The sequence below is a fragment of the Muscardinus avellanarius genome (assembly GCF_963383645.1).
Source record: "Muscardinus avellanarius genome assembly, chromosome: 18".
Taxonomy (NCBI): domain Eukaryota; kingdom Metazoa; phylum Chordata; class Mammalia; order Rodentia; family Gliridae; genus Muscardinus; species Muscardinus avellanarius.
Window position 1 is genome coordinate 7,449,736 of NC_137804.1, and position 15,022 is coordinate 7,464,757.

A 15,022-nucleotide genomic window follows, 5' to 3' on the forward strand; every position below is an offset into this window, starting at 1 on the left:
TTCCCTTTCCCTTCTTTGCAGAGGACCTGCTGTGCGGTCACGATGCCATCTTGGGCCTGTCTCTCCCCGTGCCTCAGTCTCCCTCCTTGTCCAAGAGGACCAGCCACAGGTGGCATGACAACTTTCCCGGGCAGCTGGCCCTGGCCCGGAGGGCGGACGGGGGCGTGGCCCGCGAGACCCCGCCCCGGGGCGTGGCAGGAAGGGGCGTGGCCCCGCGCCCGTCCCGCCGGCCGCCGCCGAGCGGGCCCGCCCCGCTGCGCTTCCGCGTCCCGCCGCCATCCGCCGCCCTCGCCGGCCGCCCGCTCCCAGCTCGGGCCGAGGCGGGCCGACTTCTTCCTTTCCCTCTCTCCTTTTCACTTGTGCCGACTTCTTCCTCTTTTTCTGATTCGGAAAAGAGAAGCGAAGTCGGCGGCAGAGCAGGCCCGGGACGGCCGAGCGGCCCCACGTGGACGCGGCCCGGGTGGAGGAGGAGCGGGAGGCCGCGCCGGGCCCGAGCCATGAGCCCCGCGGCGCGCAGGTGGGAGCCGCGGCCCGCCCCGGGCTGGACCTGAGCGCCAACGCCGCCCGCACCTGGCACCTGGCACCTGGCGAGGCCCACCCGACCCGGCTGCCACATGGCGGAGTACGACGACCTGGGCCTGGAGGCCAGCAAGTTCATCGAAGACCTGAACATGTACGAGGCCTCCAAGGACGGGCTCTTCCGAGTGGACCGAGGTGGCGGCAACAACCCCGAGTTTGAGGAAACGCGCAGGGTGTTCGCCACCAAGATGGCCAAGATCCATCTGCAGCAGCAGCAGCAGCAGCAGCTCCTGCAGGAGGAGACCCTGCCCAGGGCCGCCTGGGGCCCGGGCAGCGGTGGGGGCCGCCCTCAGGCCCCCCGGGAAGTGGGCCCAGGCAGCAGGCTGGCCACAGATGGTGCTGCCAAGCCCCCTCTTGCCACCCCGACCCTGGCACCTGGGGTGGCCACCTCCATCTCCCCTGGACAGCCGGCATACCCACCCCAGGAGCAGAGGGCTGGGCCCTATGTCCAGGGGCCCGGGGCTGGCAGCCAGGACTGTGGGAGGCCCGAGAGGTGTGCCCACCACTCGCCAGGTGGCCCCTGCGAGGATCCTTCCTGCCTAACTCACGGTGACTATTATGACAACCTCTCCGTGGCAAGCCCAAAGTGGGGGGACAGACCAAGCGTGTCCCCCAGCCTCGGCCTGGGTGCAGGGAGCGGGTGGCCTGGCCCCCCAGGGAGAGACACGCCAGCGCCCACACCCTGCGGGGACCTCCAGCTGCACCCACCACACCAGCCGCGGCTCTCCCTGAGCCCCAGCAGGCCTCTCGAGACTGGCCTGGGTGGCCGCAGCAGTGACCAGCCAGCAGGACTTTGGTCTGCAGCGTCCTCCCAGACGGTGGGCCCACGCCTGGACAATGGGGTCCCAGCTCAGCCCAGCGGCTCATCTGCTTCACCACCGCTGGCCTCCAGCTGCCCCGGGCCAGCAGCTCTTGCAAGGACGAACTCGGGTCCGGGGTGCGAGGTCCCAGGCGTGCTGGCCAGACCTGCCGCAGCCCCTCAGTCCTGGTTCCAGGACGGGCCCAAATCTTACCTCTCTAGTTCTGCCCCGCTGTCCTCGCCAGCCGCCAAGGACAGCTCACAGGCAGGTGCGGGCCCCGGGCTGGGCCCTAGGCCCCTCTGTGCCGACCTTGGCTTGGGTGCCAAGCTGAGCGCCCCTCACCTTACCCATCCAGTGACGTCCACCCCGCCCGAGCTATCCTGTAAGGAGGGTCCTCTTGGCTGGTCACCTGACGGAAACCCGGGACCCGTGCCCCCAGAGAGCCCCAGCCCCCCCAGGGTGAGGCTGCCCTGTCAAACTCTGGTCCCAGGCCCCGAGCTGGGACCCTCAGCCGCAGAGTTGAAGTTAGAAGCCCTCACCCTGCGCCTGGAGCAAGAGATGGATGTTCTCCCCAAGGCCGATTACTTTGGTGAGTGGGCTTTGGTGGGAGGATGGCCCCCAGGGGTGCCACAGCTGCCCTTCATGCTTATTTCTTTTTGGAGGGCGGGGGAGGGTGCTTCCTCTTTCAGCCGCTTCTCTGATTCAGAAACTTGAAAGTCTCTTTGGGCAGAAGGCGGGTCTCAGCTGAGAGTTCCCCGGGTGTGAAGGGTGCCCTGCGTGGGCCTCCCTCATAGGATGTGCTGCGACTTGGAATTTCAAGAGCGTGGGGTGCAGCCTCAGAGCCTCCTGGGGGCTCCCGTGGGGGCAGCGTTCTCGGGCTGGGCTCCCCCTTTGAGCGATTGTGTGTAGCTCAGCCGCTGTGCGTAAGGGCGGGCGTGGGGTGCATCTTCTGGTCCACGTTTGCACTTGAGGCAGGTGAACCTGTACTGTGGAAGGCGGTCCTCAGGCGGTGGTTCTCAGGGGTGTTCCCTGGGCCAACAGATCCTTTCCCCCGGGAACTGGTTAGAAGGCGAATTCTCCAGGCTTACGGTAACCAGGTAACCAGACCGACTGAATGAGAAACTCCACCAGCCCAGTGATGCTGATGGGGGGATCCTAACTCAGCCTAGGCCCCTGGGTGGCACCCACAGCTGTGGCTTAAAATAGGGTGGAAGACGCTGCTTGCTGGTTTCACTCAGTCTTGCAGATTTCCTTTTATTCTCTTTTTTAAATCACAGACTCTTGGAGACTGCTGACTTCTACGTTTTTTCTCTGCACAGGGTTTTGAGGTGCTGAGTAATTTGTGGGTGTCTGAGAGTGTTTTCCTTCCACGTGTGAAGTCTGGGTCCCGGGCTCAGCATTCCCCCTAGCCTGAGTCCCGCAGGGCAGCAACTTCTTGGCTGGAGGAGGCCTTGGAGGGATGGGGCCCAGGTGTTGGCACTGGACGTGTATGTGACCCCGGGGACACTGCTGTCGCTGCTCAAAGCACAGAAGACCCGGAACCAGCTTTCTCCAGACGCTGGCAGCAGAACAGGGATGCTGTTTTTTTTTAATTCATTTTTTGGTACTGGGGATTGAATGCGGGGGATTCTATCTCTGAGCTCCAGCTTCAGCCCATTTTATTTATTATTTTGAAAGAGTCTTGTTAAGTTGCTGAGACTGGCCTCAAGCCTGCCATCCTCCTGGCTCAGCCTCCCAAGTACTGGGATTACAGGTGTGCGCCACCATGCCCGGTGCTGTGTCTTTTAAACTTTTGTTTAGTTTTTAATTTCAAGCTCGCTGAATAGCAAAACAGTTTTATTTACCAGGCATAGGAGTGTCTGTTCCGGATCAGAGCAGTGATACTAGCTGGTGTTGTTCATTCAACATCTGCTCGCTGGGTTCCTGTCGCTGGCCATGGGCTGTTCTGGGCCTTGGGGGTACACGGCGAGTCGCACAGGCAGAACCTCAGCTTCCCGGAGTAGACCGGGCACAGAGGCCAGAAGCCAGCAAAGGAAGCAGGCAAGTACCAGGGAGGGAGCTAGGTAGTGGGCGGGAAGGGGAGCGTCCAGTCTCGACTCAGTATCGACTCGGATGACCTGGGAAGACGCCAGTAAGCAGAGGCCTGCATAGCGGGGCGAGCACAGGACCATGTGCCCTTCTCCAGCTGGGGTGCTCTCAGCCGCAGCAGCAGGAGCCCAGGCACCAGCTGGGTGCCAGACGCGTGATGCACACAGTTTACTGGTCTCCACAACTCTGGGAAGCAGGTCCTGTATTTATGCCAATTTTATTGAGGAAGAGACAGAAACTCGGAGGTTAAATTACTTATCCAAGGCCTGGCCACCGCCAGCAGTTCCAGATACCCAGGGACTTGAGCCTGACAGCTTGTCCCCAGTGCCCTTGGCTAGCGGCCAAGCTGCCTCCCAAGCTCAGATTGGAAAACGTATTTCGTTTATTTATTTTTTTACAAAAAATTAAGTGAAATTTACATGACACAAAATTAACTTTTTTTTTTTTTTCCAGCTACCAGGGATTAAAAATGGGCATTTCACCTGTAATCCACACCCCAGCCCTGTTTTGGTTTTCATTTCGAGGCAGGGTCATACCAGGTTGCTGACGGTCTTGTGAAGTTGCTGAGGCTGACTTTGAACCCGCAGTTCTCCATGCCCAGCCTCCCAAGCGGCGCAAGCCTATCATTTCAATTCTTGGGAGGCCGGACACGGGAGGATCTTAGGTAAGCCATCAGCCTCGGCAATTTAGCAAGGTCCTCCACAACTTAGTAAAACCCTGTTTCAAAATTAAAAAAAAATAAAATAGGGCTGGGGGTATAGCTTGGAAGTAGAATACCCCTGGGGTTCAATCCCCAGCACCACCAATAAATAAATAAACAAAAGTAAAGTGAACAGTTCAGTGGCATTTAACACATTCAGTGTCTGCAGCCTGTGTCTCGGTCCAGTCCTCAAAACATTTTCATCACCCAAAGAAGCTCCAGAGGCTAGCTCCCTTTTTCTCCTCCCAGCCCCAGCACGGCCAGCCTGCGCGTTGTCTCCGTGGCTGTGTTTATTCTGGACACTTGGTACAGATGAGGTCTTGGATCTGATTTGCCTTTCGACTCAGCATCACAGTTTGCATGTGGAAGGTGTGCAGTGACAGTGGAGTCTCCTGCGCCCAGCGTCCTGGGTAGCAGCATGGCCCATTCCCATCAGTGTGGCGGGCACAGCGCCCGAACGGCGCGTCCTGTGGTTGTCCTGCACGAGCTGGCTTGGGTGGGCTTGGGTTGCTTGCACTGGCGTCTCTGGGATGCGCCCCTCTGCCAGCAGGCAGAGCTGTGGGGTGGAGTGTGGGCTGGGTGCCCCATGTCCTTGAGATGTCCCTGGGGCCGCTGGTGTGGGAGCTTGTATCCCCTGCAGTGGCTGGCCTGCGGCGGGCGTCCCTCAGTGTGGCCCGGTGGTGCAGTCTTGCTCAGCCTCATGAACGCGCTTCCAGGACCGGGTGTCACCAGCTCCGGAACACCTCAGAGGTTCTGTCCGCGCCACACACTATCGTTAAGTAGCGGTTACATTTAGAAGAGTGTGTTGCGGTACCACTCCAGAGAGAGTTGGTGTCTGCAGCCATCACCGTCACAGTCCAGTTAGTTCCAGGCAGAAGCGGGGAAGGAGAGATGCCCTGGTGGGTTGGCACGGCCCCCTCCTGGTCGAGTGTCCCTTTGGGTCCTGCCCCCGTGGGGAGGCAGTGAGGCCGGCCGCCATCTTTACAGCACTCGGTCCCCAGCGCCTGGCTTCTGATGGTCACTCAGCACCGAGGGCGCCGGCACGCTGGGGGCCGGGTGTGGGTTAGCAAGGCTGACAGCGCCTTCCCGACCCTCCCTGCGAGGCCCTGCCTCCAGTGCCGCTCTGTGGCCCTGTGGCTGTCCTCCCTGAGGACCAAGGAGAGGGCAGACTCTAAAAATGGTTCTAGTCGGTACATAGTAATTGATGTGTTTGTAGGATTCTGCAGCCATTTTAGCACGCGTATGATGCATAACGACTGGGTAGTGGCCCGTCCACCCCTGCAGGGGTTTGTCGTTTTTGTTTTTTGTTTTGTTTTTGTGCTGGGAACATTCAAGATCTGTCTGCTCTTTTAGTTTTTTGAAATACTGGATTATAAGCCGGGCGTGGTGGCGCACACTCGTAATCCCAGCATCGGGAGGCTGAGACAGGAGGATCGCAGTTCGCGGCCAGCCTCAGCTACTTAGTGAGGCCCTCTGCAACTTAGTGAGCCCCTGTTTCAAAATAAAGAATAAAAATTCAGGCTAGGGGTATGGCTCAGAGGTTAAATGCCCCTGGGTTCCATCCCCAGACCCACAAGGAAAAAAAAAGGGGGCCTTGCTGAGTACTGAGGATGGCTTTGAACCTGCGCCCCTCCTGTCTCAGCCTCCCCAGTACAGGGATGCCCTGTGTGCCTGGGCATGCCTGAGCGCAGCTTCTGTCTCCCTGCTATGGGCCTTGTGCCTTTGGGCTTTGTGTACCTGGCCTCCCCCAGGGTGTCCACGAATCTCCCTCACGCTGCGCTCTCCTCCCTGACTAAGGAAAGAACCCCCTGCCCCGCCTGGCTCCAGGGATGCAGGCCCTGCACGGGGCTGATTGGGGTGTTGTGGGTCCTCACCCCTGGAGGTGGGGAAGGAAGCGGAGCAGGCAAAAGAGGGCCGAACTCCGCAGCCCTAAGTGTGGGAAGCCAGGTGGGGCACGCCCTTCAGCCTTGTCCTGAGTGGGTGAGGTGGCCTGGCCGTCCCCCCATGGAGTAGCCACTGGGCACCGCAAGGGAGTGGTGGGGAGCAGGGGTTGCTCTAGCAAGGGCACTGGTGACCCAGTGGGTGCAGGGCAGCCCTGCTGTGAGCCAGTGACCGAGGTGGCCTCTGTGCACACGGCCAGGATCAGGGCTCGAATGCTAAAGGGGCGTGACTCCATCCCAGGCCCCAGTCCTGTCCCGGCCCTCTCCCAGCTCTTCTCGGTGATGTTGGGGAGATGAGGACACCAGGCATCTCCCATACATCTGCCAGAGGCGCCTGTACCCCGATGAGTGGTCAGTCCCTGCGCGCCCCCCTTTGGGGCTGGTGTAGGGGACAGGGCCGAGTGATGCTGTGGCCTCGCCGCTGTCCCTGGCCTTCGGGCCTCGCCTCGCTGTGCCCAGTGGAGTCCAGTGCTGGCACAGCTCTGTCCCCGCCTGCCGCCCGGCTGCCCACCGCTGGTCCCCACGCAGCGCTTCCCCGAGGGATGGTGTCTGCGCTTCTCCTTTGTGACCAGGAAAGAATGTCTTGTTTTTTCCATCAGCTCTTCCTGCTTTTTCCATTAATAATCCACAGCATGAAACTGGTGTTTGGACGGAACAGAGCTCGCCAGAGAGCTTTAAAAGAGGGCGTGTTTCTTTTTTTGTTGTTGTTTTTGTGGGCCTGGGGATGGAACCCAGGGGCATTCTACCTCTGAGCTACACCCCCGCCACCACACCCAGACGCCCTCGGTGTTTCTTTACCTTGTTGCTTTATGGCGCCCGCCCGGGAGACTGGGCTGGGGCGAGAGGGTGTCTGGGGTTGTCTTGGGCCTGACCCTACCAATAGCCGCGGGAGGAGTTGGGCAGGGAGGCAGCCCGGGTCCTTGGCCGTGGCACTGGGCGTCATTTGTGCCTAGATGGTGGTTGTCCCAGCAACCAGGGCTGGGCAGCATCTTTGTCAGCAGTGCCAAGCGGCCTTCTAGCCCAGCCTCTTTCCAGACCTTCATAGAAGTAAAAAAAAAAAAAAAAAAGCTTTATTTTTAGTTATGGTTATGTTTTAAATTGCAAATAGTGTTTTTTACTTTGGATCTTCTGAAAGATGTACCATTAGAAGAAGAAATATAGCTGGCCGTGGAGGTGCATGCCTGTAATCCCAGCGTCTAGGAGGCTGAGACAAGAAAATCCTAGGTTCAAGACCAGCCTCAGCAACTTAGCAAGGCCCTCAGCACCTTACTGAGACCCTGTTTCAAAATAAAGGATAAGCCGGGCGTGGTGGCGCACGCTTGTAATCCCAGCGCTCAGGAGGCTGAGACTGGAGGATCGCGGTTCATGGCCAGCCTCAGCTACTTAGTGAGGCCCTCTCCAACTCAGTGAGACCCTGTTTCAAAATAAAGAATAAAAAATAGGGCTGGGGCTGTAGCTTGGAGGTCGAATGCCCCGGGGTTCTATCCCCAGACACACATACAAAAAAAAATAAAAATAATAAACAGAAATAAGTAAAGGACAAAAGTAGGACTGGAGATGTAGCTCAGAGGTAGAATGCCCCTGAGTTCCACCCCCAATGCCACCAGTAGATAAATAAATTCATCAAATAAAGGGAGTTCATTGTAATCCCAGTACTTGGGAGGCTGAGACAGGAGGATTGCAGGTTCATGGCCAGCCTCAGCTTTTGAGGCCCTCCGCAACTTAGTGAGATCCTGTTTCAAAATAAAGAATAAAAATAGGCTGGGGGTCTAGCACAGAGGTAGAATGCCTCTGAGTTACATCCCTAGTATTGGGGAAAAGAAAAAACAAGAAGTACACATCACTCAGGTCTGCTGCCAGAGAAATCCTCGAGGTCGCGAGACCTGGTGCAGGCAGCGGAGCCTCTGGTGCGTGGAGCATGGCGCGGAGTCTCCCGGGCCCGGCCAGCGCCGTCCTGCGGAGCTAAAGGCCAGTCGCGTCTGAAGCGCGTGTCTAGTTCACGTGGTTGGAAGGACGAGCACCGGCGGTCGCCCTGGTCCTCTCGGCGTCCCTGCGTGGGGGTGGCGGGGAGCCGCTGCGGTGCCTGCCTCCGTGGCTTCCGTGCTGGCCTGGGCGGTGCTGGCGTTGGCCCAGGACCCTGTCCTCTCCCTGTGCCCCCTGCTGTACCCCAGGTGGGCCGCCAGGCGCCTGTGAAGGCCGAAGGGGTGGCGGGGTGGAGCTGGGGCCAGGCTTGAGCAGCTCCATCAGCCTCCAGAATGGGATTGCAGGCGCGCACCCCTACCTGGCTCCACACGCGCTGGTGTTTGATCCTCCCAACAATTTTCCTTTTGTGGCCCTGGGGATTGAACCCAAGGGCAATCTATACCCTCAGCCCTATTTTATTTTTTTATTTTGTTTTTATTTTATTTATTTATTTTGGTGGTACTAGGGATGGAACCCTTCTACCTCTGGACTACACTCCCAGACATATTTTTTATATTTTATTTGGAAACAGGGTCTTTTAAGCCAGTGAGGCTGGCTTCAAACCTGTGCGATCCTCCTGTCTCCACCTCCCAAGCGTGGGGATTACAAGCGTGTGCCACCACGCCCAACTTTTTATTTTGAAACAGGGTCTCACTAAGTTGCAGAGGTTCTCACTAAATTGCTGAGGCTGGCCTTGAACCTGCAAAACTCATGTCTCAGCCTTCCAAGTATTGGGATTACAGGTGTGTGCCACCACGCCCGGCTCCAACCATTCTATTTATTATCCCCATTTTTTGGATGGGAAACTGGCTTTGCCAGGAGCTGGTGCCTACCCGAGCCGCCTGCAGGCAGTTACAGGGCCTTGAGCCGGGGGACATGGCCGCTTGGTGGCCAGGCCCGAGTCCTCCTGTCCCACTCGGTGGGTGCTACAGACAGGGAGGGTGCCAGCCAGACTGCTCGTGAGTGTGGCTGGGGCACAGAAACCTACCTGGCGCGGAGCAGGTCGCAGCTGAAAGGACTGTTCTTATGGGCGGGTGTTTGTATCTCTTTGGTTTCTATTTTCATTTTTCCCCCAGGGAACTGGCTGGACGCCAGGGTCACACTGGAAGGCGGGGGCTTGGTGCTCAAGCGTTCCCAAGGGAGACTAGGATCCACAGCGGGGTTACTTTTTATTATTTTACTTTATTGCCATACTGGGGATTGAATCCAAGGGCATGCTACCTCTGAGCTACACCCCCTAACCCTATTTTTTTATTTTTTATTTTGAAACAGGGTCTCTCTAAGTGGTGGAGTGTAATTTTTAAGTCTTGGGGTCTGTGTGTATCTCCTGGGCCGGGCTCCTTCCTCTCCTTCCTTGTTCCATGACTGTCTTCTTGTGTCCCAGAAGGGGGAGGACTAGTTACTCCTGGTTATTGGACGCTGGCTGGGACATACCAGGGGCCTACTTCCCATCCCCCAAACTTATATTTTAACTTATGGAAAGTTCTGGAAGCTTACCATGATGTTGTTTTCATTCACAAAGAAGGACTTGGGGTTTGGCATGCCCATTCTGGGACCTCCGGCGCTCGCTCTCTGGGCAGGCTCCGCTCCTGTCCTGCAGCCCGGGATCAGGAAACCGGGCTCCCGCAGGCCTGCGCTGGACGGTGGGGGTGGTTCCAGGAGCTCGGCCGGGGCCCCTCTGGACCAGAGCTGCGGCTTCCCTGTCCTCCTGAGTCGGCTGCCGGCTGAGTTGACCGTTTCCTGTGGCAGGGCGGGCCAGTTCTCCCACGTGGCGGCTGGGGCCGGCCCTGGGGTTTTGACCACTTGTACCTCGGCTCCGTGGCTTCCTGCTGATGCAGGCAGGCCGCGGGTTTCCAGAGAAGTGGGTCCTGGTGGCCAGCGCTCGCGGGCTGTGTCTGGCTCCCGGTGCTCCCTGCTTAGTCATTCCTGACGTTGGAGGCGCCGTGGGCAGCAGGGCCTGAGCGTGGCGCTCCGACCAGGCGAGCTTGCTTCTGGGTGTCCTCGTCATCTGGGGACTGGGTGTCTGGGCTTCCTTTTCCAAGCTGTGAGCTCCAGATTTCGGGCTGTCGTCCTGGGGGTGATGGTGGATCCCTGCAGGATCCCAGGTTTGAGGCCAGCGTGGGCAACTTAGTAAAACCCTGTTCCAAAATAAAAGGGGCTGTGGATGTAGCCGAGTGGTGGAGCGCTTGCCTAGCACAGGTGGGGTCCCGGGTTGGACCCCCAGTCCCCCAGCACAGGGGAGGTCCCGGGTTGGACCCCCAGCCCCCCAGCACAGGGGAGGTCCCAGGTTGGACCCCCAGCCCCCCAGCACAGGGGAGGTCCCAGGTTGGACCCCCAGCCCCCCGCCACACCAACGTGTCAGGGCCTTCGGGTCAGGGACGGGCAGCTGCAGACAGGAGCGAGGGACTCAGGGAGGTCGCTGTCCTGGGCAGAGTCACTCTGGAGCGCTGTGCTCATCCTGGCAGGCGGGGCGGTGAGGGGAGCGTGCTGGCGGGCTCGCTCAGCCCTCAGGAGCAAGTGAGCTTCGCGCCTGCCAGCCTGGACCATCGCTGGCTGTGGGGTCCTGGGCAGGTTGCTCAGTGTCTGCCTCAGTTTCCCCATCGGCTGAGCTCGCTGGTACGCATCTAAGCCGTCCAGTCTGGGAGACTGGCCGCTCGCAGGCAGGCGTTCAACGCTTCAGAAGGTGGCACACTCTAAATTTATCACACACCAATAAAGGCGCTCAGGTGGCTTGTCTGAACTGAGATGCACATTAGTATGAAACACTGGACTTTGAGTGCTTGGTATAGAAAAAATGTAAACATTTTTTATATTGGGGCTATATTGGGCTATGCAAAATACATTAAAGTTAGTTTTCCTTAGTTCTACTCTTTTTTTTTTTTTTCCTTTTCGTACTGGATATTGAACCCAGGGGCATTATACTTCTAAGCTATACCCCCAGCCCGATTTTATTTCTTATTTGGAAACAGGGTCTCACTAGGTTGCTGAGAGCCTTAGTAGGTTGCTGACGCTGGCTTTGAACCTACGATCCTCTTGTCTCAGCCCCTAAGTACTGGGTTTTAGCATGTGCCACCTTGCCCGGGCTGGTTCTACTCTTTTTATTTGTGATGGTGGGGGTGTTGGAAATGGAATTCTACCTCTGAGCTACACCCCCAGTTCTTTTTATGTTTTGTCTTGAAACAGGGCTTTGGTAAGTTGCTGGGAGTCTTGCTATGTTGCTGAGACTGATATCAATTCCATGAACTTCCTGTCTCAGCCTCCCAGGGATTAGGATTACAGTCATGTGCCACCATGCCAGGCTCTAAGCCTGTTTTCTAGAACCTTAAGAAGACAGTCTCTGTTCAGCAGCGTGGTCAAGCATCCAGAGGGAGGAGGCAGTGTCCCGGCTGGAGGGCGGAGGAGCTGTTGGGACTGGCCCTCTGGGCACGTGGTGGTGGTGGTGGGGGGGTTGGCGGCCAAGCGATTTTCCAGGCAGCTTCCAAAGGCCTGTTTGTCTGGGCTTGGCCTGATGGTGCTCAGGCTGGCTTTCAGGTGGCAGGGTGAACACAGGCCCTTTGTTGGCCGGCCAGAGGTCAGTTTTAAAAGCTGCGAATGGGCCGGAGCCGGCAGGCCCTCCTCCGCCCTCTGCCTGGGCCAGCAGTGGGCGAACGCTCACAGGAAGAGGTGGCTTCGCCCAGTTCACAGCCAGGGACCTAGGGAGGGAAGGTGGGGCTGGCAGGGAGCCCCGTGCCAGCGGGCCACGCGTCCAAGCTCTGAGCCCCCACGCCTCTTCCTCATGGGAAGGGTGTCCAGGAACCCCTGCCTGGTCTTAAAAACACCGTGTGTGTGCAGCAGTGTGTGCGCGTTGGTGAGTGTCAACACCTGAGGGGCCCTAACTCTCACTCCCTGGAGGTAGAAGCAGGCTCCACCCGATCCAGGCCTCTTCCCAGCAACCAGACTTAACAGGAAGCCAGCGTGGTGGCGCACACTTGTCATCCCAGCATTTGGGAGGCTGAGACAGGAGGATCACGGTTCAAGGCCAGCCTCAGCTACTGATCACGGTTCAAGGCCAGCCTCAGCTACTTAGGCCCTCTGCAACTCAGTGAGACCCTGTTTCAAATAAAGAATAAAAAATAGGGCTGGGGGTGTAGCTCAGAGGTAGAATGCCCCTGGGTTCCATCCTCAGTATCACACACACACACAAAAAATGAACAGAGATGGCTTCACACAGCATTCACGTGCAGCTCCTCCTGCGGAGCCACGCTCACACCTGACTAAAGAGCAGGCCTGTCACGGGGGAGGGGGTCGCGGTCCCCCCAGGCGTGTGTGCACCCCCAGAATTGCTCTGCTGGTTGGAGGGGTTGTGGGGTGTCCGCACCACTGCCCTGGAGGGGCCCTGGAAGTGCGGGTCTGTTCCTGCATCCGTCGGGGCCGCACCTGTGCTGTGAACTCGTAGAGTGCTGGACCGCCGCAGGGTCTCAGCTGCTCCCCACACGTCCGCGGCTCAGACAGCTCTGCACACGGCCACAGGTAGGCTCACGGCTGCCTGACCCCACGTGACGTCCAGGGATGGGAGCAGGGGGACGGCTCCCCAGGCCTCTCTTCCCCACAAAGGAAGCAGCTGAGCTGCGGGGTGCAGCGACGCTCACTGCCTTGTTATTCAGACTTCTGCGTCACGGCGACCTGCTGACCACCTGCCTGGACATGGCTGTCTGCCTCCCAGGCCGGGCACTGCAGGCGTGCGCACCCCCGCCGGCTCTGGCTGCACTGCACTTGGGTGTCTGTAAAGTGATGGTGGTATCTGTTTCACCGGTTTGTTATTAAATGAGGAAACGTAAGTCGTCTGGCACAGTGGTCGGCAACAGGATGTCTAACACATACCCCTTCTGCAGACGGAGCATCTGGGCCTGAGTTAACCCCAGGACTGAAACAGCAAAAAATAAAAACAACAGATAAGATATAAGAACGAGGATAAAATAGTGTCAAGACACTGGACAAGGGAAAGCAGGATGGAGATTGCCGAGAGAAGGAGGCCAAGGAGGCAAGTCTACGCTGGCCCTAGTGTGCCGCCAGAGGGGATTGCCAGCCCGGCCGGGAGGAAGAGAAGGGCTGGAGCTGGCGGACACCGAGATGAGGCGGAGCCCAGCAGCCGGAGGTTGTAGGGCTCCTGCCAAACCTTTGCAAAGCAGTGCCCCATAACACACTGTCCTGACTGTGTAAAGAACGCACACAACCCAACAGTAAGAAAAAAAATTGAAGCCAGGCGTGGTGGCGCGCGCTTGTGATCCCCGCAATTGGGAGGCTAAGACAGGAGGATCGCACAGGTTTGAAGCCAGCCTCAGCTAGTTAGTGAGGCTCTCAGCAACTTAGTGAGACCCTGTTTTTAAATAAAATATGAAATAGGTCTGGGAGTATAGCCCGGAGGTAGAAAAGCCCCTGGGTTCCACTATTAGGACCACCAAAAAAAAAAAAAAAAAAAAGGAGCTGGGAGTGATGGCCCACCTATAACCCCAGTACCTGGGAGGCCAAGACAGGAGATTTGCAGGTTCCAGGCCAGCAAAACAGTTACTTAGCGAGACAAAAAACGAAAAGAGCTGGGCATGTAGCTCAAGGGTAGAGTACTCCTGGGTTCGGTCCCCGGTGCCAAAATAAATAAACAGATAAGTAAATATAAAAAATGAGCAAAAGTTGGCAAAGTGGGCTGTGGAGCATTAGCCTGTCAGTCCGTACTTGGGAGGCTGGGACAGGAGGATCGCAGGCTTGCTGCCAGCCTCAGCAACTTAGTGAGACCTTGTTTCAAAGTAAACACTAAAAAAATAGGCTTGGGGTGTATCTTAGAGGTAGCATGCCCCTGGATTCCATCCCTAGTACTGCAAATTAATTCATTAAAAGGGCTAGAGCTGTATCTTAGAGGTAGAATGCCTTTGGGTTTAGTCAGCAGTCCTAAAAAGGAAAAGATAGAGGCTAGTAGTGAAAAGACGTCTGTGCAGGGGAGTTAGAGACGTGCACATTGGAGCCGGGAGCGAGCTGCAGACCCATCACAGTAGATGAAGCTGAGGACCTTCTTTGCCTGGTGCTGGCGAGGGTGTGGAGACGCTTGAGCGCTGACACGCTGCTGCGGAGCGTGTGGGGACTGCGCCTCGGGAAACCGGCCGTTTCTTAGGAAGTTAAATGCACATGGACATGGCCAGTCCTCTTTCGAGTTTCTACTCAGAAGAGAAGGAAACGTCTGTACAGAGTCAGGCACCAGCGTGGAGCGCGGCGTCCCGAGGAACGGGCTGGGAAGTCTGTGTGCTGGACGGGGTGGGCGGCAGACGTGGCCATCCCTGAAGTAAACCCCGCGGGACACTGAGGAGGGGCAGGCTCAGCGAGTGTGCCGAGACCTGGAAACCAAGGGCGAGCTCGCACCCAGACTCCACTGTATAAACCCGGAAAGCACAGAGACCTGGGGGCGCGAGGGCTGGCCTGGGGGCACCAACGCCAGCTAGACTAGAGGGCGGGAGTCAGAGTGAGGGGCAGGCTGTGCTGCTCCCTCCTCTGAGGCTTTGGGCTCCGTTAATCCGGGCAGAGGTGCTGTCAGGGTTGTGCTGCCCCCTGCTGGGCGGGCCTGCAACCCTTGGCCTGCTGAACACTGGGGGAGCCCTGCGCTGCTTTTTCTTGGGGCTCAGCCTGCCTGTCCTCACCTGGACCCCTGGTTCAGCCTCAGCCTCAGATTCCAGGTGAGGCTGGCTCCCGTGAGGCGGTGGAGCAGGCCCCTGCGCAGCCCCCGTGGGCCGCGGAGGCCGTGTTGGGAGCCTGTCCGGCCGGCGGCTCCGCCATGTGGGAGCCCCGAGCTCCCAGGAGCACAGCCTTGTGTGGGGGATGCAGAAGGCGGTGGCCCAGGGCGGCCCAGGGCGGGGCGGGTCTCGTGCAGGTGGAGAAGCTGCCCCACTCTTCTTCAGGGCCCCGTAGCCACACAGGGGCAACAGGACTTT

The 15,022-nt window shown here is 58.2% G+C and overlaps 1 protein-coding gene across 1 annotated transcript in view; it reads left to right on the forward strand.

The window, feature by feature from the left end:
- Window positions 1-614: 614 nt before the first annotated feature.
- LIMD1 (LIM domain containing 1) overlaps window positions 615-15,022 on the forward strand; it is a gene marked incomplete at both ends in the record, with an annotated part of 31,007 nt that continues 16,599 nt past the window's right edge. Inside the window, one exon of the mRNA XM_080715979.1 lies at window positions 615-1,968. Within this exon, the coding sequence (XP_080572105.1) occupies window positions 615-1,968 (1,354 nt within the window). The remainder of the gene's footprint in view (window positions 1,969-15,022) is intronic.